We start from the raw sequence: 25,018 nt of genomic DNA, 5'->3' as shown, positions 1-25,018 counted from the left end.
CAGCAAATAATAAGGAAGTAATTGTACAACACTATGAAAAAAGGATATTCCTTTTTTATATAGCAGTAAAAAAGGAATCACATATGATGAGGTGTCTCGTAAATGTAAAAAAAAAAGAAAAAGTGTAAGTGAGACTATTTGGCTCACTGAAAGACCTGATTGACTATCTGGTGAATTCTGTTTGATGTAGCCAATCTGTTATATTCCAGCAGCTGAACATGGGGCATCAATGAGGGGGAACAGGATGGAGAAGGGGGACAAAAGTTGCTTTTTGTCCAACTGGCTAACCCGAATTCAGTTACTCATAGCCTACAGTTTGATTCCAGGTACTCCTGACCTTGGCCCACGGTCCAGGATGAGATGCAACTGCTTCACATTACGGAATAAAATTGACAGCTGTAGCTTCAACTACCTACTTGCTAAGACCATCTCGGGGGTCTTAGCAATTTGTGTTTTTTTTTTCTTTCTTTTTGACACTTTGTCTGCACTAGGTCCTTCTGACTTCAGCTCAAAGACTTATGTTAGGAAAGGCATTCAGTTTCTTCCTATCTTTTGATGACATCAAAACACAAAATAAAAATATGAATGCATGCACCCTACCACTGGCTAATATCATAAGAAGGTAGTGTATTTACTGAGAGGAAAATACAGAACTGTTGGTTTTAGAAAATTTCTTGGCATTTCCAGGCAACACCTTTCTAGCATAACACAGCATTGCAAAGTACAAAATAAAATCCTTGCAAAGATTTATTTATTTATGAATATACAAGTGAGGTACAGGCCAGAGGTGCAGGGGCATGAGAGGATTCACCAGAGACATGTGGGGGGGGTAGGGGCGGTGGGAAAGATGTTTACAAATCTTGTCATTGAAGGTTAATTCCATAAAAGGGACTATGAATCTCTGGTTCCTAACAACGAAGGGAGTTTTTGAAATTGGCAGAAACAAGAGAAGCATGGAAGATTGGCTCCTATATTTATTTCATTTTCAAAATGCACATATTTTTTGAATAAGTACAACCTTGTTAAAAATTACTAACCTCAGGCCCTCCCTGCTGGTGCAACGGGTTAAAGCACAGCACTGTGAAGTTATCTGCAGCCACTGCAGCATGAGTTCGATCCCCAGCCATGGAGATGACCCACATGGTGCGGCAGACCTCTCCTGACCCGCCCACTGCTCCCCTCAGCAGTGTATATCAGTCAATAGGCCTGTTCTGCTCCCCACTCTGTCTCTAGTGAATCCTCTCACCACCCACACTTCTGCCTCTACCCCAGTTCTGTATGTATAAATAAGTAAACCTTTAAAAAAATTACTGACCCCTTTAATTGTCAACCAATTCTTTTTCAGAGTCAATACAAATCAAGCAGGACTAATAAAGGGGCTGCCAAAGAAGTTGAAGGAGTGAATGGAGGGGAGCACTTGCACTGCAGGAACCGGGAATGACAGTGGTGAGTCCACATTCATCATTCTCAGAATGTTCCTGGGCTCGCCCAAGACTGATTCTTCAGTCCAGCTCACTTACTGTCTTGGGCCTGCGTGTCATTAGTTACCAAGCTCAGCTGGGAAAAGCTGCGTGGCACTGCTCACCAGAAGCTTGTGCCCTGGGCCAGAGTCCAGCTGATCGCTGCAAATCTCTGGCAAATTCTATAATTGAACATCTGCGAGCTTTGATCTCTCCATCTGGAGATGGAGTAGTATAACATTACTACCACGTACTGTAGCGTGACATTGTGAAAATTAACTAACAGGTGATTAAAAAAAATTGAGATCCTTGAATTAAAAGGTTCCTCATAAATATTCATATAAGTTGTCATCAGTTCTTAATACCATTTATATTAGAAATGAGGGGGGCAGAGCCCACAACATCGGGAGATCTATTTATTCCACTATTTCTATGTGCCGTTCTGTTTATCCCCTCTGCTCCCCACAGAACGATCCACCTTCACAAAACACTGCCCCTTTTATTGATGCTCTGATGTGAGTGGAGAAATTGGGTAACAGCATTTGAATCTTGCATTTTGATATCGCTTCTAAGACTCTATCAGAAAATGGTAAAGAATGATTTTCAGTGACATTGAAAGAAAACCAGGAACCCTCCCGGGAGGGGCAATGGGTTAGAGCACAGCACTGTGAAGCTATCCACAGCGCTGCAGCACGAGTTCGATCCCCAGCCCAGCAGCAGACCCACACCCCCTCTCCAGACCCTCCTGCTGCTCCCCTCAGCAGTGTAAATCAGTAGATCCACCTGTTCTGCTCCCCGCTCTGTCTCTGGAGAATCCTCTCACTCCCTGCACCTCTGGCCTGTACCCCAGTTCCTGTATGCATAAATAAATACATCTTAAAGAAAAAATGAAAGAAAGGAAACCATCTCTGGTTAAGAAGAGTTTGTGCTCAGCGAGGCTTTGAGATGGGACCCCCATAAAATGACACAATCCCTCTTTCATGGTAAAAAGGATGCCAGGCCTCCACAGGCAGCTGCTAAATGGTCTCAAAACTGTATTTTCTGCTGGATTTTCTCACCTAGGACAATTCTGTGGCACGACCACAGTCAGATTTCTTGTCAGACACAGAAGCACTACTCACAACAAACCCACGTAAAGCTACCTCCTCTCTTGACTGACTCCACACACACACACACACACACACACACACACACAGGCACACAGTTCTGAATTGATCTCCCCATTTGTGAAATACCCTGGAACCACATTAGATGGAGGTGAAAGGGAAGGTGTTTACAAACTGGTAAGGAAATCTGATATTTATCCTGTCAGCTGAAATGAACCTGACAGGTGTATTGCTGAAAATGAAAATTGTGAGCCCTATCATTTTACCCAGAGTGATGCCACCAGATGCACAGTGTATGTGTGACAGGGAGGCAACCGGGATCATTAGAGCCATGCTGTGGTTCCAGCCATTCATGACGTGGGAGCTTGTTGCACGGCCTTCTGGGAGGGGCTGCCCTAGTGTCAGGTTCACACAAACAGGCTGAGGAAAGTGCTGCAGAAATGGTTCTTTTCTATTTGCCCCCATCCACAGACATGCTCACGGACTAGAGAGTTCTGGGAAGAAAACCAAGAAAGTCAACTGTTGGGCATCCTTCATAGTGCAGGGATTAAGCTGCAGTGCTATCAAGCTATCTCCTGCCTCTGAGACCTGAGTTCGATCCCCAGACAGGGAACTGACCCATATGGCGCAGCAGACCTCTCCTGTCTTGCCCACTGCTCCCCTCAGCAGTATATCTCAGTACATCTGCCTGTTCTGCTCCCCACTCTGTTTCTGGTGAGTCCTCTCAACTCCCTGCAACTTCTAGCCTATACCCCAGTTCTACGTAAAAATAAATATATATTTTTTAAAAGTCAATTGTCTGTGATTTTGACCTGCAAAAATGACTCTGCCTTGGGCTCTCTCTGGTGGTACAACGGGTTAAAGCACCACATTATGAATCTCTCCGAAGCCACTGCAGCATGAGTTCAATCCCCGGCCAGGGAGCTGACTCACATGGCACAGCAAAACTCTTCTGTCTCGCCCGCTGCTCCCCTCAGTAGTGTGTTTCAGTACATCTGCCTGTTCTGCTCTCCACTCTGTCTCTGGTGAATATGCTCACCCACCACACCTCTGGCCTGTACCCCAGTTCTGTAAGCATAAATAAATAAATCTTTAGAAAAAAAAAAGCGTCTCCTTTCAGACTAGCCAACAGGACATATCCCTAGGGCACAGCACAGGAATGGACCTGTTCTGCCGAAAATGCACACTATGACGTCCACACTCCAAACAGGGGAACTGGGTGTGTTAGAGGACACAGAAAATGCTGTTTGCTAAGGCAGGTTCCTGTTTTCTGCTTTTCTTTTTTTAGGGTCCCTTTGAACATATTGTGTAATGTCCACTTTTTTTTCAAGATTTATTTATTTATGCATACAGAACTGGGGTACAAGCCAGAGATACAGGGGCAGTGAGAGAATTTATCAGAGACAGAGTGGGGAGCAGAAGAGGCAGACAGATGAAGTACACTGCTGAGGGGAGCAGCGGGCGGGTCAGGAGGGGTCTGCTGTGCCATGTGGGTCACCTCTGTGGCTGGGGAATGAACTTGCACTGAAGCGGCTACAGCCAGCTTGCAGTGTTGCATCCTACCACCAGGGAGGGCCTGTATGTCCACCTTTTAAAGTTGCTTAAAATGGAGGTAACCCTGGTTCACAACACTGTCTGTGACTTAGAGGTATCACATGATGGTTTGTGGGATGTCACCACACCACACTTACCACCAGATCACCACCCAGAATTCTCTACAATGGTTCAAAGTTTTTATTGTCACTGAACAATGAACTGACAACAGCTACTAGCAATGCCTGGAAAAGAAGTGTGTGAACTGCCATGAAGGCTGCCTTTCCTTTTTAAATATTTTTTTGTATGCACAAGGACTGGGATATATGCCAGAGGTGTGGGGTTGGGGTTGAGAGGACTCAGCAGAGACAGATGAGGAGCAGAACAGCCGGACCCACTGAAATGCACTGCTGAGAGGAGCAGTCTGAAAAGAGAGGGAGAGAGAGGAGAGGTCTGCTGTGCCGTGTGGGTCACCTCCGGGACTGGGGATCGAACTCAGCCTGAAGGGGTGATAGTGCTGAGACTTGACCCCTGGTCCACCAGGGAGGGCAGGCTGGCCTTCCTAACTGGCTTGGTGGGGCAGCTTAGTGACAGAAGTTAGGCATGGCAGATCAGTCATCCTGCAGCTCCATGCAGGATTTAATGGCCATCCTCTCATGCCCAGATACTGTAAGGACCAGTATCTGGTTCTTCAGTACAGAGGCCTAAGTCCAGTCTATTCCATAGTAATAATCACCCCAGTCAAACTGTGTTGTTTGTAATCCCCTGCAGAGTTTTCCCATTACTGCTCATGCATACCTGGATGGTGGCCACCCACAAACCAACAATGTCCTTCCTTCCCACGTACAGGTGTTTCAAGCACACATGGAAGCTCAGGAAGTCATAGAGCTTTTCACATAACTGTTCGAAAGAATTCGAAAACTCAGGTGAATCCTCTCACCCCACACCTCTGGCCTAAATCCCAGTTCTTGTATTCATAAAGAAACTTAAATTTTTTTTTTGTTGTTGTTGTTAAAAGAATTAGAAAGGAAACATTGAATGAAAAAAGAATGAAAGGAAAGAGCTGTAGGTTCTATACTCTGGACTTTTGAGAAGGAGTTTTGGGGGTCTGAATTAGAGAAACAAGGCACAAACAAACACAGTAGGGGCTTCATAAACAATAAGGAAATCAGACAAACAAAATCCACCAATTCACAGCTTGAGTTTTAGGTAATTTTTTTTTTAAGATTTATTTATTTATTCATACAGAACTGGGGTACAGGCCAGAGATGCGGAGGGTGAGAGGATTCACCAGAGACCTAGCGGGGTGCAGAACAGGCAGATAGACGAAGTGCACTGCTGAGGGGAGCAGCGGGCGGGCCAGGAGAGGTCTGCCGTGCCATGTGGATCTCCTCCAGGGCAGGCGGGGATTGAACTCATGTGAAAGTGGCTTAAGCTTCTTTGTGCTGTGCTTTAACCCGCTGCGCCACCAGGGAGGGCCTTAGGTAATGATTTAAGGGGAGAGTTATCCACCTTTACTGTCTGAACAAGCTGATGACAATCCAAAAAGAGATAGCAGGGATAGTGACCACTACAGAGGAAGAGACAAATCTCAGCAAAACTTGCAAGTATCAGAAACGTGTAAAAATACAAACAATTTGCACAACACATATGGAGTTAGTGTGGCCATGATGGGCTAGAACAACTGGCCTAAATTCTGGCTGCACTACATGAGAATATTTCAACAGTACCTGGCAACATGCACGTTCTTCTCTGACTTGTCTTCCCAAATTCATATGCAGAAGCCCTAACCTTCAGCCCATCAGGATGTGACCTTACTTGGGAATAGTGGCAAATGCCATTAATTAAGATGAGGTGGTACTGGAGGAGAGTGTCCCTTAGCTGGGGAAAGGAGATGAAAACAGGAAATTTGGCACAGATATAACCACTGGGAGAATGTGAAGACAGAGTTCAGGGCACAACAAGTCAAGGAATAGCAGATAGATACAAACCCCCCAGAAGGTGGGAGTGAAGCCTGGACAAGGTCCTTCTTATGCCCTGGCTGATCCCTTGATTTTTTAATATCCAGCCTGTGATTTAAGTCACTCAGTTTGTGATTCTTTATGGCCCTAGGAAACAAATATGTCTAGGAGATAGAATAAGAGACTGCAAGCTTTACATAATAATATCAAGAAAGGTTTGTGATGAGCCAAAAGTTATGAAGAGATGAGACAATATATTGAATGGAAAGAAAAAAAACAACAAAATCTTTTAGGACAGATATCGCCAGAATTTCAGATAACTCCAAATGATGGGTGACTTCCCATGTCCAAATTTCCCTTCACGAGCTTGTCCATCAACTTAAAAGATATATGAAGCCAAAGGCAAAGTCTTACACTATCACCAGTAATGGAAGTTGGCATTTAATGATGTGAGGATAAAAATATGGTTAGATTTCCCTCCATGCAGTTTGGAGGAGTGTAGGGTTGGGTACAGAAGTTTTGACAAAGCCTAGGAAAAATATGGCTGTGCAGACTATTTTAAGACTTAGAGGACTTCAAGCAGTAAGCCAAATGAAACTACAGAGTAGGTCACAAAGACTCAGATCCCTTATGTCACTGTGGGGGATAATTAAGGCTAGTCAGGGATATAAAGGCATCTTGGAGGAACAAATAAATTAGAGTATTAAGCAAGGATTAATTAATAATCCTTTCATTAATAATGAAAAATGATTAGTAAGTTAGCAAATGAATTTAAGGAAATAGCAAGTATTAACAGAACCTCACAAAGAGCTCAGATAATCACTATACAGAATGAACAGCAGGAGAATAAAACACTCCTTTTGTTTCTTAAAATGGAGTTAGAGCTTCTTTAGTTTATAATCGAAATAAATAGGAACAATTAAAGTGGTTTTGATGAAATACACTGATGCTAAACTTTTAATAAACAGTGCTCCCAAGTTTAAAAAGAAACAGAGTTTAGGGCCCTCCCTGGTGGCGCAGCGGGTTAAAGCACAGAACAAAGAAGCTAAAGCCACTCAGCATGAGTTTGATCTCTGGCACCAGAGGTGACCCACATGGCATGACAGGCCTTTCCTGACCCGCCCGCTGCTCCCCTCAGCAGTGTACTTTGTAGATCTGCCTGTTCTGCTCCCTACTCTGTCTCTGGTGAATCCTCTCACCACACCTGCACCTCTGGCCTGTACCCCAGTTCTGTATGCATAAATCTTAAAAAAAAAAAAACTGTTTGAAATTCACCAAAAGAGCCACAGAAATGAAAAGAGAAAGCAATAAATAACAAATATAAGGATAAATTTATTTGGATATAAAGACAGTCAACAAGTAAGTGTGAACTACCACTAATCTCTTTATTAAAGCAAAAAAAGGTAATTAACTAGATTAAAAAAATAAATTCAACAATCTGTTGTTGAAAAATCTATTTCGCAGTGAGTCATATCGTTAGATGGGGTGGGGAAAAATGATCTGATATTTAACCCACTTAAACCCAAGAGCAGAGATACTGTAGGCTCGCTATCTGTTAGATGCATTTTCACATATTTGAGTCTTGCCTTTCTTGCAAGGTTGTGTTTAAGGTAAGACTTCTTCCCCAACCCCCCTGTCTCCTAAGAGCCTTTATTACATCTGCAAGTTAGAGATGCCCATCAGCTCAGTATTTGTTATGATGTATTTAATATACATCGTATATTTCTCTTTTCCCCTTATTAGAGATTTCGTTCCCAGAGATTTCATTCCCCGAATAAGTGGCTCTGGATGAGTCCAAGCATAGCTGATTAAGTTAGGGAATATGATATAGCTATGAAAATGAAAACCAAATAGACTAGGAAGAGAAGGCAATGGAATCTCCACCGGAAAGCAGACACACTGAGAACTTGGTCCCGTGTGACTGGGGTATGAGATTCAGGGTAGGGGAAGCCTTTGGGGAGAGGATTCAGATGCTAAGACAGGAAGCTGATAAGGGCGTTGAATGTCATCCTGGGAGCCTGGCACTGACTGCACAAGCAGTAGGGAAAATAGATAGGGTTGAAATTAACATTATTTTTTTTGTGATTCCTTTGTTTTCTAACAGCTCCTATGATTATAGCATGGAGAACAGACCAGAAGAGGAAGAGCTCCGAGGCCGAGAGGTCAGTTTAAGAGGCCTCATGTGTGGTGTTTGTCAGCAAGTATTGGGCTTTTCTTTCTAAGTCCTTTATTGATTTATTATTTTTTTAAAAAGATTTTATTTATGCATGCATGCAGAACTGGGGTATAGGCCAGAGGTGCAGGGGCCCATGAGAGAATTCACCGGAGAGAGTGGGGAACAGAACAGGCAGGTTGATGAAATACACTGCTGAGGGGAGCAGCGGGTGGGTCCGGAGAGGTCCGCCTCGCCATGTGGGTCACCTCCGGGGCCAGGGATAGAACTCGCATTGAAGTGGCCATGGCCAGATTCTCAGTGCTGACCTCCAACCCTCCTTTTATTATTTTACAGTTTAAAAAATATATTATAATGTCTTTATGTTATAAAATATATTAAAAAATTTAAAAGTAGGTAATCTCAGGTTATTTCAGATGAATGACAGAAACAGGAGAAAAAAGAGGTAGTTGTGTGTGTGTGTGTGTGTGTGTGTGTGTGTGTGTGTGTGTGTGTAGTAAAAAGTGGATTTGAGGCTCTTGTAGGGCATTGAAACCTGAAGTTAAGGAGCAAGAGCCTGAAGCCTGTTGATGTATAGTTGGTACCAGATCTCACCATAGAAATTGATGCAATCCACCAGGAAAAGATTAGGTTTGGGAAATTCTTCTTCTGATGATAAAGAATGACATCTTGAAGGAATATGTACATTTAAGGGACTGAGAAAGAAAGACAAGTCAGAGAAGGAAATTAAATGAAATAGATGACATCGAGGTGGCAGATTTTTATTAGCAAGGGAAGGAAGACGTTTGAGGAGGATGATCGTGATTTAGCAGGTCAGCGATTTAGCAGCCTCCTTCTTCAAGGAGGCTGAATGGAATGAGGACACATGGGAAGACACCAGGGTACTGGGAAAGTAAAATGATAAAGAAAGGAGACAAATGACAAGAAATTGAAAAGTGGCAGGGAAGTGAGGACAGGAAATCAGAGTAGTCTTAAGAAGGTTGACTCTAGGCATTCAAGGAAATCATTTGTTGTCTCCTCCCCCCTCCACCCCACAGGATAGAGAAACCTGATTTAGTTTGTAGACTAAACAGAAAGAGCTAGTAGGGAGAGAAAGGAATGATTGATTAGATAGGGTTTCAGAGACATTAGGAGTCACAGAAATAGGGACCTTAGCATGTTACCAATTATAAAAATAATCGGGACAAGAGAGCAATGAGAGTGACTATCAGATTGCAATAGACATGACTTATTCAAAACAGTAAATGCTTGTGTCCCAAGCACATAAAAAAGTACATGTAAGAGAAGTGTGGAAAATTCAAGAAAAAAAAAAATAAAACTACTCATTGTGTAACAAACTGTTCAGGACATAGCTTAGCACAGCACAGGAGACAAAACTGAAAACTGCAACAGTAAGGAAAAACGAACAGGTGTAAGAAACAACCCCAGTGATAGAAATAAGTGTATTTTCAACAGAAATATATTTTTCTGTTTTGTTGAGTCATGTGAACTCTCTGTAGCTCTCTGAAATCAATCCCTTATCAATTGTATGGCATGTGAATATTTTCTCCCAATTGACCGGGTGTCTTTTGTTTAGTTTATTGTCTTTTATTTGTTTATTGTCTTTTGCTGTACAGAAAATTTTTAGTTTGATGTAGTGCTAGTGTTTATATTCTCCTTCATTTTCTTTGTTTCTGGACCTTCAAATTACTAAAAATGGAGCTACCATATGACCCAGCAATTCCACTTCTAGGAATCTACCCAAAGGACATAAAATACTAATTTGAAAGGAAACCTGCACTCCTATATTTACTGCAGAACTATTTATCATAGCCCAGATATGGAAACAACCTAATTGTCCAAAAACAGATGAGTGGATCCAGAAGAGATGGTATGTATATGCAAGGGAATACTACTCAGCAATCAAAAAGATGAACTTATGCCATTTGCAAGAACATGAATGAAGCGGGAAGGGATTATGCTCAGTGAAACAGAATGAAAAAGATAAACATCGGATGGTTTCACTCACAGGAAAAATATAGGGAACTGAACATGGGAACAAAAAAGACAAAACAAGCAGGCAAATTATTGATCTGAGACATAAAAAAGGAAATGGGGAGGTGGTCAAAACAGGGGAGGGAAGAGCACAAAGGACTATGGTGACATTTTATGGTCATATGGTGGTGGGAAATTTATGGGGATTATACTGAGGGGAGAAATAAAATATTATGTAAAAGTGAATAATGATGAAAGAAAGAAAAAAAAGAAATAGATCCCGATCCCAAATTTATCACCTAGGGAGATAAAGTCACATTTCACAACATATACCTGCAATATTACTAAACATTAGAGAAACAATATTAATGAACTGCTATTTAAGTAATACCATACAACTAGAATTTCTTCTAATAAATAATATCAGTAACAGATGTAATCCATGGCCCAATCCCTCTGCCCTTTCATTTATTTTACAATAGAACCTCATCCTTTGAATCTATCCTTCTACCCCGAACTCTTCAGGACTTTTCCCCGAAGTTATTTGAAGACATTGAGAAAAAATGAATATATAATCATGGAATCTGCAAAGAGCTGAAGTGGACTTGGACCAGAAAAAATGAGGAATAACACAGCTAATAGAGCCCAATGTTCATTACATTCTTTCCCTTAGCATTTCTTAAATTCACTTCTTTTAAAGGAGTTTTTTTTTTTTTTTTTTTTGCATACAGAACTGGGATCATAATGCTGTGCTTTAACTCATTGCACCACCAGGAAAGACCCTTAAATTCACTTTTTTGACAAAGCAACAAGTGAGGACAAAATGTGACAGTGGTAATCCTCTTAGAAGAGTCATGAAAACAGGCAGGTCATAAAAAATTTTAGCCAAAAAATTAAATGAGACAAATCTATCTCCAAATCTACCTATTTGTCTATCAGTGAAATAAATATTCCACCTACAAAGCCAAATAATATGAAAACTAAATGAAGCATTTCAGAGCAAGGAAGAGCTCACTGGTGAAATCTGTGGTGACATCCACTTGTGATATCTTATAAACCAGTTATGTGACGTTCAGGTAGGAAAATGTAGCACTTAAAGAAATTATAAAGAGCAACAATACCAAAAAAGAAAACAAATCACAGAGAGGCTGAGGTCAGAAAATCTTGCCTTTCCATTTTATTTTCAGTTTTTGCTTTTATTAAGAGACGCCAGACAGGTATCTTTTTGTGCTTTCTTACCTACATGGGAACAATAGTATTTTTCATAACCAATCAATAACCCAGGAGGGAGTTATGTTAAGACCTTCCATAATAAGCGGGAATCTCCCTTTTGCTAGAGAACATGCATAATGGAGAGAAGACCAGTTTTCCCAGACTTCCTGAATTTCTCTAACTATAAAAAGTGATTGGGAGGACCTCTCTGGTGGCACAGTGGATTAGAGCACAGCACTAAGAAGCTAAAGCCACTTCAGCATGAGCTTGATCCACGCCCCAGAGATGACCCAAATGGCGTGGCAGACCTCTCCTGACCCGCCTACTGCTCCCCTCAGCAGTGTACCTCATCAGCCTGTTTGCTCCCCACTCTGTCTCTGGTGAAGCCTCTCACTGCCCCTGCACCTCTGGCCTGTATCCCAATTCTGTCTGAATAAAAAAAAAAAGTGATTGGAATTCACAGCAACATGGATGGAGCTGGAAGGAATTATGCTCAGTGAAATAAGTCAGAAGGAAAAAGAAGAATATCGGATAGCTTGTAGGAGGAATACAGGGAAACTGAACAGAAGGTAAAAAAATAAAAGACAAAACTTGTGGACAAACTATAGATCTCAGGCATATGGCAGGGGAAGGGGAGGGGGGGGTCAAATGGGGGGGGAATCTAGAGCTACTGGTGAAAAATAAGTGATTGGGTTTGATTTTCCATGAGCTATTTCCTTCCAAGCACAAAGACAAGAGAGGTTCCTAGAACTCATTAAATGAGTGATATTGGGGGAAGATTGTAATCATCTTGAATAGCTGGGATCTACTTCATTTAAGGTGTATTCACTCTGCTTTTTCTTGGCATCAACTATGGGCACTAGACACAGGGTTGGGAGTTCATTGCTCCGAAGCAGCTACTAATCATGTCCCGTTATAGTAGCCCCTGTTCCAAGTACTAACAGTAACTTGGTTACGCGTTACCTAAGGCAAACTCACTTGGTCCCAGGGAGAACAGGAAAGCATAAACAGCCTATTGAAGGAAACTAACTAATTTTAGGGTCAACTGATTCATAAGATAGATACAAAAACAAGCCAAAGGATGGCATGTTCCAGCGTACAGGCAGGCCTGTAATTTAAAGCCCTATCTGTCATTGCTGTCTTCTTAATAATTAACACATAACCTTCATTGCCCCTAGCATGGAGGCTACAAATGATCCATAAAGACACAGAGAAGAAAATAAGGGCACAGTGGTTTTGAGAAGTCAGGTGCATAGCTCTTTCCCTCCTTTCTATGGATAACCCACAGGATGTGATCATCCTTTTTCCTCACAATCCTTCCGCTGCTTTACTCAGTCTCCTTGCTCCCCTTTAAATCTGGGAAATGGAAGAACTAAGAAAATTTGAACGAGAGACCAGGACCTAGAGACCCAGCCAAACACACGCCCTGGGAAGATCTCTGACTATTGTGATTCTTTGGTTGCTATTTTTGAAAAGGACGATCCAACCTCAAGCAGAGTTAGAGAATTACAGAACGATGCTAACTGTCTCTCTCCAGCCAGGAGAAGTGGTGTGAAAAGAAGAAAAGAAAAGGCAAGATTTCTCACTTCCTCACAAAAGGTAATTTAAAGATATGACTCATCGAATGCATCTCTCCAGAGGGACACTTCAATTTCTAAAAAGTCAAATAAAATCACTATTGATGAAGATTTACTACAGCAATCATCAGCCTGAGATAGGCAGGCTATGATACAGACATTTGGGGTGCACGTAGATGGTCAGAATGCATTAGGGAGTCATAGTGAAAGTGAACAGTACATTTAAAACCGCTTTAAAGGATCAGGAGCCATATTTTGGTACTTGAAATAATGACGTTCGAGTTGGATCTTCGTTTTTATGATGTGTGATTTGCCTTGTCTGTGTTTTATTTGCTCTCAAATGGGTAAAATACGGAGTTTCAAATTGTACACCTATTCCCATGGGAGAGGATAATCCAATTTATGACTTTCCAAGAGGAATCTAGTACACATTCAACTATAGGATATTCCGCCAAAGAAAATGATGGGACTCCTGTTGTTTGAATCATTTAAATCCAATTTGTGTGATATGCTGCCCATTATTCTATATAGAGACTCCATCTGGACAGAGATGGGGGAAGCCTGCCGTTCTCCTGCATGGCTGTTTCTGTGGCTCTAAATGCATAATTACCAGCTTCAGAGGGCTGACATTGGACACTCACGACAATTTCACTGCCTCAAGAAAGTACCGTTTTCCACAATTTACATGAAAACTCTGCACAGGGAAGAATCCATCTAATTGGGACATTTTTCAACAGCATTTAAATATCAGGCCAGCTGGATCGCCCCAGCCCATGTGAATTTAATCAGCACACTCCTCCCAGAACTTATATTCTATAACCATTCAATGCTTGAGCTACATCTGTCACCCAAATCTGGTTGCGATCATTTCTTGTCATTAGTGCCACACACCCAGACATCAACTATTCTGTGATAGCCTCAAAGGCACTCATTTTTTAGGAGGTGCATAGGGAAATGCTGCCTCTGAAATGAAATGCTTTACAAACGCCCTGCCATTTGTTCTTCCTCTAATCTTCCCTTTTCCAAATCCCCATGAGGAATGCTTTTCCAAGGTTGGGTCTCCGTGCTCCAGGACTCACATTTCACCACTTACACCCTCAATTGATATCTCAGCCATACCTAAGATAGCTGCAAAGAGTGAGTTCTTTTTTTGGTAAAAGATAACAGTATCACTGAATAAAAATACCACTCACTTCCCTGTGTTCCCTTCCTCTGCCCCGGGAATCAATTAACCCAGCTTGTATTATTCCGCCAACAAACCAAAAGGAACCAGCAGCCCAAGTCTCTTCAAACTTGACATCAGACTAACATCTAGTGGAAACCATAATCCCTCCTAAAAGCAGAGACACATGGATGCTAAAGATCCCTGAAGCTCTCCGAATGTCATGGTGGGGATGGAAGATAGGTCAAAAGGAACAGTTTCTAAAATAACACATAAGCAAGTGACTTTTGTTTTGACAGACACTACTGGAGAGGCGTCCTCCAGAAGCTCAAAGCCACAAAGAGATCACAGAAGGCAAACATGTCATCTTCCTTAATAAAGAGACCAAGGTGGAGATGAGTGCAAAGTACAGGGATACAGGAATCATTTGGATAATATCAGCAGGGCTTGGTTTTTTACAAAGTACGTTTATTCACTTCTAAAATGAGCTAATGGCAGATAGAGAGGAGCCCAAGGCTACGATATGGTTGGCACCCAATAAATGTCTGGATGTTAAACAGCCTGAGAAATAAAATCGTGCAGTTGAGGAAGGAAGAGAATGCTGGAATGGCAGGTCAGCAAGGCCTAAAAAGATCTGAAGCAACAACTCACAGGCGAGTTTATTCAATACACAATTCCAGCTACGGAAATGGAAATGGTAATCTTCACAGCAGCTAATCCATTGAAACCTGATGAGAACAGTTTTTTTCCTGTTTAGTTTATGAAAAGAAGGAATCATCAACAAAGTACATTCTTGATGTGTTTGCTGCCAGAAACACCTGGGAGAACATTAAGCTGTGTGCAGGAGTGATGGGAATAGAGGGAAAAGCTTGCATGAGTTGAGTGAGTTTGAGAAATCGATCTCCTTTAAACCAGACTGCCATTGGTAAATGCTCTCTTGCTCATGTTAAGAGAAAGAGACTAGGACATCAAAATCATGAAGGTGGGTCTTTATTGTTTTGACTTGTTCGTGTTCAAAATATATGCTTTAAAACTCTGGAAGGCATAAGAGCATTTTGATGAGGGGATACAGGAGTTTGCCTTCTTTTATTAACAATTATGTAAACTATATTCTGGGTTATTTGTGATTTTAGTACTTCGGGAAGTGTCTGCATTTTCAATTAAGAGCTAAATATACAAATGAAAAGTAGTGCACAGCGAAGCTTACATTTACTCTCACTAGTCTGTGCACATAAACACTAATATCAAATGATGGTTTCGTCGTGTGATCCGTCCCCCAGCACACACAAATATAGAACATGACCATAAAAAGTAACGGACCATGCCCTCTGCTAAGTAATTTATGACAACAGGCCCAGACTGGAATGCCAGCTGGAATTACCTTCTCCTTGTCTGCTATTTTTGCATATACAGCTTTGCACAGATGACACAAACTAAGTCCTGCAAACAGGACTCAAGTTAAAGCTGCAGAAAGGAGAAACTAGTAGCAAATCCAAATCAAAGGCCAAAAATATGTTTGGCTTTAAAAAAGACTTGTTGAATGACTCAATGACCTCTTTTAAAATTAATTTTATTCAGGTCCTAAGAGAAACACAGCAATCCTTCCCATTTTTTTTTTTTTTTGAAAATTAGATTTATAATGGCTGGCAAGCAAATATTTAGCTTCACAGTAGAGAATGATAAGTAGTTAGTAATTATTTTATAAAAGCACAAAGTGAGCCCAACATTTGACTAAACAGAGAATGAAAACTTTCCTGGTCTTTGTAGAGAATCTGCCATCTAGGCAGTCTGGAATTGGAACAAACTTCAGTACAACATGGTTGATAAAGCAAAGGGTATTATCCTTCTTTATTAACCTTTACCCCTCAGACCATCCCCCTAATCCTCTGTGTGTGATAACCACTCACTTCCTTTCGGCTCTCATTCATTATCCAATTCATGTCTTACACAAAGAAAAATGAGCTAACGTGCTTTATCAGATTATATATAAAAAAAGTCACTACCAGCAGGGTCCAGCATGATAGGATCTTAGCAAAACCTCTGCATCAAGCTACTAACCACGGTCCCAGCTCCCAGGCTCATTCACAGCTTATGTTACTAGAGCAAGCAGTGTGGGCAGAAGAATGACAGAATTATTCCCCTTTCTGACTATCCTGCCCTCTGCATCCTGGTAAATGAATGATTGGCTTTCCTGTTGGGTCAGCGCTGTCTGGCCCCTTCAGGCTGTCAGCTCCAGCAGACACTGCGGATCACGCTTCCTCTCCTCCCCGCCCTATGCTTTCGTCCCCACTAACAGCATCGCCACCAGCCTCCACATGTTCACCAGGGTATAATTACCAAGGTAATTTTCTTGCTCATTCAAAGACACAGTTTTCCTTTGTCTCCCTTCACCTACAACACCAACTGCTTCTCTGAGGCTGGGTAAAAAACAGACATCCATTTTACCTGCTCTTCTGTCTACCTTTCAGCAGGTATCTGACTTGGGCTTCAGCCTAGACTCTTCTCTAGAAATTAAAAAGCATAGATTGCCTTTAGGTGCTTTGAGCTGGGAGAAAAGGGAACAAACTATTTGGCACTATCACTAAGAGCCAAAGCTTATGTATATTCATGAAGTGAGAACACAGAGTTAATTTGGACAAAGCCATAAAGTGAACCACTGGTTTGGTTCCTTTTTTTTTTTTTTTTTTTAAAGATTTATTTATTTATACAAAAAGGCCAGAGGTGCAGGGATGAGAGGATTCACCAGAGACAGAGTGGGGAACAGGACAGGCAGAACTACTGAAATACACTGCTGAGGGGAGCAGAGGGTGAGACAGGAGAGGTCAGCTGCGCCATGTGGGTCAGCTCCTTGCCTGGGGATTGAACTGCATAACAGCTTCATAGCACTGTTCTTTAACCCATGCAGCACCAGGGAGGGCCAAATCACTGGTTTGGTTCTAAAGTACTGCTTGTTCCTGAATCTCTGTCAACCCAGATGACTGGGAAATGCTAGGAAATGAAAACACAACTGAGTATGTCACAAAGGATGGAAATGTTTTTACCTTTTATTTCTCTATGAGGGTTTACTTTTTTCATGTTCAAGATGAATGTTGAACGATATATTTAAATATCCATTATAAAGACTTGCTTGGCACATATAATTAACAGCCTTTACTTCAAAGAATATTTTCTTGATGTTTTTGTATAAAAGGGAAAAAAGCTTTAGAGCAATAGTTTGAAGGATGTATTTCATCCTACTACATGAGGGCCAGCATTACTTTGTGCATTTTATCATCTGTCCTGAGCCCCTAACAACAAGTCAGCAGCAAAAATCACGGCCAAATCCTTCAAGAAGTTTCAGCAACCCTGACTGAGCAATGTTGTGACATTTTCTGGGCATGGACTGAAGGAACACTTGGCTTCGGTCATTCGGTTGCTTTTCCTTTACAATTTCCAGAACTGCCATTAACACCACCTAATTTACCCAAGGTAAAAGCATGTGCTGAGATCCAAGTCACATGGCTTTTTTGTTTGACACTTAAAAACATCAGAAAATGATAGGACAACTTACAGTTATGGTAAAACATTTTAGAGACACAAAGCATGAGCTCACTTTAATTAAAAGAACATTGTACACATTTGCATACATGTATCTCTATTTATATCTCTGTACATACCCAAATGCAAAAAAAAAAGAAAGAAAAAAAGAAAAAGAAATAAAGAAAAATAGTGATCAGTCTTTCATTAAGCAGGAAAAACCACAGGAGTGTTTTGAGAGAGAATGTATTTTCCACCGAGCTAGACCTCACTTAGGCAAACCAAGTTATCCATGCTGACAGATGTTCACCAAATCTATGAATTCTTCCTTCTGGCACAACAGTTGATTAAATTTCCCAGCCTCCTTTACAGGTAAGAATGGCCCTAATACTGCATGAAGGTGGGGGTAACATGTCATTTCCCAGTACTCATCCTATATTCTCTATTTCACAGGCCAAAACTCAAGGAAATGGGGGGCTACAAATAGAAGAATACTGGGCCCCTGAAAGACTACATAGGAGACCCCAACACCAAGGCAGACGTTAGCTGAACCAGAAAAAAATGTCCTCATATGGAGCCATGGAAAGCTAGGGACTCCTTTCCTGAAGCAGTTGGGTTCCTGCTAATACTGAACTAATACTGAGTTACTGTGAAGTTTTCTACTCGGTCAGTTGGCACTGGAATACTTTCTCATTTCATCTTCATAATGACACCATGAATTACAAACTACGACCTTCATCTTAGAGATAAGGAAGCATCGGGCTTAGAGATTAACTGTCTTCCCTCATGAGGGTAACTTGACAAGTTGGTTTGACAAAAATGGCTCTGTGGAAACACAGTGAGGACTTCACCAGATCAGTTTGCTAACAATTACTCAGAAAAGATGGGAGATTCTCGAATTTGGGGGATACAGTGGCCTTCCTTCTTGCATTTGGATTAGCAGAGCACACAAGTAGCAATGAGGGATTCAAAGCCAATTCCAAAGCTTCTCCTCTTGACCGCCCTTACGAGTTAAAGTTTCATAAAGCTCTCAAATATATTGTTTGGCCACTCATCATCTGGATCACTCATTGTGAATAATTAGCTGAAGTCCTGAAGTTAACTGCCACTAAACCTTCCTACTTCAAGATTAATGAATTATTAACAAACCTGATTACTGCTCCAAGCAACAGGAGTGTTGTTGAGCTGAACACCATGCTGGGATTGGCTTCTTTACTCATGGGCGCAGGAAAGGCCGGGACCCTCTTTTCTTCTCTCCCTGTATTCTTCTTATTATTTTTTAAAGATTTATTTATTCATGCATACAGAAGTAGGGTACAGGTTGAGGTGCAGGGGTTAAGAGAGGATTCACCAGAGACAGAGTGGGGAGCAGAACAGGCAGATCGACGAAGTACACTGTTGAGGGGAGCAGCGGGCGGGTCAGGAGAGATCTGCCGCGCCATTTGGGTCATCTCTGGGGCAGGGATTGAACTCATGCTGAATTGGCTTTAGCTTCTTAGTGCTGTGCTTTAACACACTGCGCCACCAGGGAGGGCCTCCCTGTCTTAATTTTGAGACTATACAAATAGTGAAATCACCAGGAGTCAGTTTTGATTTCTCCTCTGTGTCTAAGAAACCACTCCTTTCTTTTAAAGCCCAAGTTCAAAAGTGAACAAAGATGTAAGAAAATTAATTAAAGAAAGGGAACTAGAACAGCACTATGTGGAAAAAAAAAAGTACAAGTTTAAATAAAGACAGAAGGGGAGAAAGGCTCACACAGGTAGAGGGATCAAAACTGACTTCCTTATCTTTTCAGTATAATAAAATCCACAGGGTAGTCAACGTCCATAAATCCAGTTCCCTGAAGGTGGAAACGTAGGGTTAATTTTTTCTCTGTGTACCAGTGCACACATCACACACACACATTTCACTGTCAGCACTTAGCACTAAAAGGATTCTGGAGAACACAGCAGTGTGTAAGGGAGGGAAGAGAAATGCCTGTTGGAATTAGGGCACCATAGATGTGTATTTTCTATTGTACTGCTGCATCTGTTGGGAAATTTATCAGGCCTGTAAGTGGTGGGTAGGTGGGAGACTTCCTAGGAACCCCTGGTAACAGCCCTGGGCACCTTCCTTGGCACTGGTGACCATTTGGGTCTTCAGAGGCACTGGTCTATTGGATATTACATTTTTAGTTCAGCTCAGAGCTTTGGGCAAGTCAAGGGAGATGGTTAAAGGTCATGATTTACATTTTCCCCAGGAGATGTGAAAATACCCAGAACTACTTGTTTGTCTCACCCCTATCTATCAACCCAACAATTTCTACATTTTTATTTTGACAAAAAACCCCTGTAGATCGTTGTGAGTGGGGCTCTCACAATGTGTACTATCTTTTTTTAAAAATTATTTTTATTTATTTTTTACTTTTAAATTTTTTTAAAAGATTTATTTATTTATCCATACAGAAATGGGGTACAGGCCAGAGATGCAGAGGGTGAGAGGATTCACCAGAGGCAGAGTGGGGAGCAGAACAGGCAGATCGACGAAGTACACAGAGAGGTCTGCCAAGCCATGTGGTCACCTCCAGGGCAGGCGGGGATCGAACTCATGCGGAAGTGGCTTAAGCCTCTCAGTGCTGTGCCTTAACCCGCTGAGCCACCAGGGAGGGCCACAATGTGTACTATCTTTAAGAGGACTTAGGCTGATGAGTCAAGTCCAGGTCTGGATCCTGTGACCGGGTCATTAACTTGTCAAGCAATTTCTTTTTGTCATGCTTGTCAATTAGAAAGACTTCTTTTCCCCAAACCCACCTGTTTTGGAAGTAAAGGAATAGCTGGATGCTCAGGGGCCCTGACACATTCTGTGCACACAGCATGAGGCCTTGTCTATTTTCCATGTGACAATCCTCCCATCGGTGGGAAAAGCCAGGTTTGATTAATTGTCACTAATATTCCTAGACAACAGTACAGAAAGGCTAGGTACCTTTTCTGCACAGAATATTTTTATATACTACAATAAAGAGAATGTGTTTTATAGCTTATTCTATGTCATGAACCATATAGTACATTGAGAACCTTATAGTACATGACGTGCGATGGCCCATTAGTCATCACTATGTCAGTCAATTCAGTAGATCATGAAGAGTCTTTTTAATTTTTATTAAATATATTTATTTAAATATATATTTTACATCACTGTTCATTTTTCTATAATGTATTATTTTTCCTTTCAGGTATGGTCCCTATAGAATTTCACCTGTGCACCATCACCATAGTCTCTTGTGTTCTTTCCACCCATTTTGACTCTCCCTCCTCCTCCCTTGCTGTATGCCTCTGATTTATAGCTTTTCTGCTAGTTTTGACTCTCTCTTTTTCCCTTTCTCTACCTAATTGTAGGTTTCCCTACATACCTATATAGGAAATCATTCAATATTTTTCTTTTTCTTTCTAGCATAATTCACTGAACTTAATCCCCTCCAGCACCATCCATATTGCTGCAAATGGCATGAGTTTATCTTTTTGATTGCCAAGTAGTATTCCACTATGTATATATACATTGATGAAGAGTCTTAAGAAAATATCCCATGCAACAGCATGGACTCGAAGAAAAATATCAGAAAGCAGGGTGTATGGCAAGATAACTTGTTTTGTGAAATTGGTTGATAAAATATGGTTTCCCCAGCAGGTCATGGTCAAAAAATGTGACTGCCCTCAGATTAGAATATAAAGAACATGTTTTTTAGTCCAAAGTGAGCAAGGCAATTTAAAACTGGATGTCATGTTTGTCACTCAGGGACAGAGATGGTCTCTTACCCTGTTTCTTTGCTGGTGTCAGAAGGGGGCCCCTTCACAGCTCCTAGGGTCAGTCTCAGTGTGGTAGCAACCACCATATGGAATGTTCTAGAAATACAGATTTTGGGTCTCACAACAACCTATTAAATCTAAAACTCTTCAACCAGGGCTCAGTTCATAAATTTGTATCTCAACAACCTCACAGGTGATTTTCAATCACACTAAAACTTGCATCTTCTAGAATGTACACTGAGAAAATCAAGGCCTGACCCTGGGCTCTTTTCACCACTGTGAGGGTGACCTCTTAAAAGTTGCTTTTCTATGGAGTCCAAGGCCAGTGCTCTGGGAAAAGATGGAGGGGCAGATAGAGAGGTGAATCTCAAGAAACAGCCCTGCATTTTGCCATCAAATACTGGTGGGGCTTATTACTCTCACAGGTCTGTGATTACTGTAGGGAACATCCCAGCCCAGACCCTTCCCAGGTTTGAGTCCGTTGGAATCGATCAAGCCTTCTTCCCTTAAAAAGGCACAAATCTAGATATTACTGTCAAGTATCTGCATAAGTACATGCTACGGCGTGGACCGTGGCTCACCTGGGGATGCCACGGTCCCAGTGTGTCCATTCATTTCTTCATTCATTCACTTTTTCACCCAGTATTTAGTGAGTGCAAGGCTAATGCAGAGCCCTCTTGTTCTGAGCATAAAGAAAGGACCGAGGGACCCTCCCTGGTGGCACAGCGGGTTAAAGCACAGCACTAAGAAGCTAAAGCCACTTCTGCATGAGTTCGATTCCTGCCTGCCCCGGAGGTGACCACATGGCGTGGCAGACCTCTCCTGACCCGCCCGCTGCTCCCCTCAACAATGTGCTTCATCGATCTGCCTGTTCTGCTCCCCACTCTGTCTCTGGTGAATCCTTTTGCCGCCCCTAAGCCTCTGGCCTGTACCCCAGTTCTGTATGCACAAATAAATAAATCTGAAAAAAAAAAGAAAGGACCGAGGCAGACGCCAGCCAGGAGAGTTGTGGCTCTGCCCTTGATCTGAGACTCTCATGGTGCACTGAGGCCATCTCTCTTCCTGTGTCTGTGACAGAAAAGGCAGCCTTTGGCTGTAGCTGGAATGTGTCACTTCAGTGGCTAGTTCCACTGTTCTCAGAAAAATAGGAACTGAGAAGGCCAAGGAGGAGAGCGCAGCCACAGTGGAACACAGAGTATTTCCACTCCTGCAAAAGTGCCAGCCAATGGCCCTCCCTGGTGGTGGGTGCAGCGGGTTAGGACACAGTACTGTAAGCGAGCCACTGTGCTCGCTTCAAGTGTGAGTTCGATTCGCAGCCCCAGAGCTGATCCACATGGTGTGGTGGACCTCTCCTGTCCTGCCTACTGCTCCCCTCAGCAGTGTATTCCAGTCAATCTGCCTGTTCTGTTCCCCACTCTGTCTCTGGTGAATCCTCTCACCCCCGGCACCTCTGGCCTGTACCCCAGTTCTGTATGCATAAATAAATCTTTTTTAAAAAATTGTTAAGATCATCATAATGGCAATATTGCTGCACATTGCCTCAATTTTTTAAAAAGTCTCTAAATAACTTAAACCTAAGAAAGATTCATCCATATTCATGGTAGTGAAAAAAGAGAAGTGGATTATACATAAGATTCATGAAGATTCTCTTCCAATTTTGGTGTTTTGAGGGTTGGAATCAGCAACCAGGACTTTGCTTAGGAGCTTGTTAAACCAGCAGGCTCCCAGGTGATAGTCCAGCCCACTGGGTCAGAAACCGCTCCCAAAGGGCACCATGTGCACAACATCTTCAAGAAGCAGTGATTCATCCTCTCTGTGCTACTTCGAGAAGAGCAGCTAATTAAATCCATACACTGCATTTACAGATGACAATAAACACGAAAGGTTTTGGTACCAAAAGCACAAAATAGGAACAAAATGTTGGTACTACTTAAGAAAGTATAAAACAATTTGTGAGACTCATAAGAATAGGGTACAGATGACATGCGTACATTGACCTATTAAGGCAGGGTGTCAATTGCTATAGAATGAATTGAACAATCATAGAAGGACAGGCGAAATGTATCCTACCGTGATCTTGAGGTGAATCTCATTTTTGGTTCTCTCTCTCTGTAAATGGTTCTGTGCCTTCTGTGTTTGATGTCTTACACCCTGCCCACCACAGGCAGCCATGCCTCTCAGGATACATCCTTACCTCTTGGGGCTGTTGATACTGAGAGGCCATTAGAAGGAAAGCCCGCTGGGCCTGGAATGCGCTCTGCACCATTTCTGCCTGGAAACCAGAAAGAAGATGGGTGTTTAAATGCTTGAGCTCCAAAACAGAAGTCCTCATATGCTCCAGCCCTCTCTCCCCTCCCCCTACATATCTACCCAAGGAAACAAATATCCACACAAATACTTGTAAATGAATGTTCACAGCAACATCATTTGTAACAGCCCTTAAGTGGAATATCAGCTGATGCCTATGAATGGCTGTGCCCATCAACCGACGAATGGCTAACACAATGTGACACAGTCATACAATGGAATATTATTTGGCCTTGAAAAGAAGTGCTGATGTGTGCAACAACATGGGCAAAACTTAAAACATTATGCTGAGTGAACGAAACCAGTCACAAAAGACTACATTCGAACAATTCTGTTTGTATGAAATGTCCAGAATAGGCAAATTGACAGTGACAGGAAGTAGATTAATGGTTGTCATGGGCTGGTGGGAAGGAGAATGGGGAGTGTCTGCAATTGGGATGAGTCCACTGTGGGGGATGAATGTTCTGGAATTAGACTGTGGTGATGGTTTTACAACTTGGTGAATAGACTGAAAACCTCCGAATTGTATACTTCAAAAGAGTAAATATTGGAAAGATAGATTTGGACTTCAAGAAGTGAACTTGGTGTAGTTGACAAATAAGTTGATATTTAATAATGCACACCTGAAATGTGATGTTGTCATGCAGTGCTACTTCAGTCCAAAAAGAATAAAAAGTGAATATTATAATATAGGAATTATATCTTCCTTAAAGCACTCAAAAAATGTCTGAGCTCCAAACTGTTATGCCTTTCAAAGGGTGTCCCTCTGATCTGATTTCAGGATATCCAAGTCTGTGCCCGAATATCTCCAGTGGAAAGAAAATTGTGCTTTAAGACATTGCCATGAAGAGAGTAATTAGCTTCTGCAATTGATCAACAAAGTAATTCTGGAAAAGATCTCAGTGCTACTTGGGCTTAACACCTCTCACCTCTAATGCAGTACAAGTAGGACTGTCTCCAGATACAAAGTGCCCTTTTATCATTACCTCTTACTCACTACTAAGTAACTAGTTCTCTAATTTTCTAAACTTAAAAAGTTACAGAAGAGTACCAAGAAGAAAATCATTCCAAATAGCAGTTAATTTTTCCAGTTTTTAAGAAAATTCAAAGCTTAATGATGTAGAACATTTTTTTTTTCATTTTTAAAATAATATAGCAGTTTGCTAAACATGGAGCTTCCCTACGACCCAGCAATCCCACTCCTAGGTATCTACCCAAAAGACACAAAAACACTGATTGAAAAAGATACCTGTAC

At 41.8% G+C, this 25,018-nt stretch overlaps 1 protein-coding gene across 1 annotated transcript in view; it reads right to left on the bottom strand.

The window, feature by feature from the left end:
• Positions 1-25,018, bottom strand: part of CAP2 (CAP, adenylate cyclase-associated protein, 2 (yeast)) — a 141,352-nt gene that overhangs the window by 65,758 nt on the left and 50,576 nt on the right. Inside the window, exon 4 of the mRNA XM_004693286.2 lies at positions 23,651-23,728. Coding sequence (XP_004693343.1) covers positions 23,651-23,728 — 78 coding nt within the window. The remainder of the gene's footprint in view (positions 1-23,650; positions 23,729-25,018) is intronic.

The sequence above is a fragment of the Condylura cristata genome, unplaced genomic scaffold (genome assembly GCF_000260355.1).
Source record: "Condylura cristata isolate star-nosed mole 26May11 unplaced genomic scaffold, ConCri1.0 scaffold00037, whole genome shotgun sequence".
NCBI classification, from domain to species: Eukaryota; Metazoa; Chordata; class Mammalia; order Eulipotyphla; family Talpidae; genus Condylura; species Condylura cristata.
Note: the sequence above shows the minus strand (reverse complement) of the source record. Positions and strands in the feature narration are given on the sequence as shown.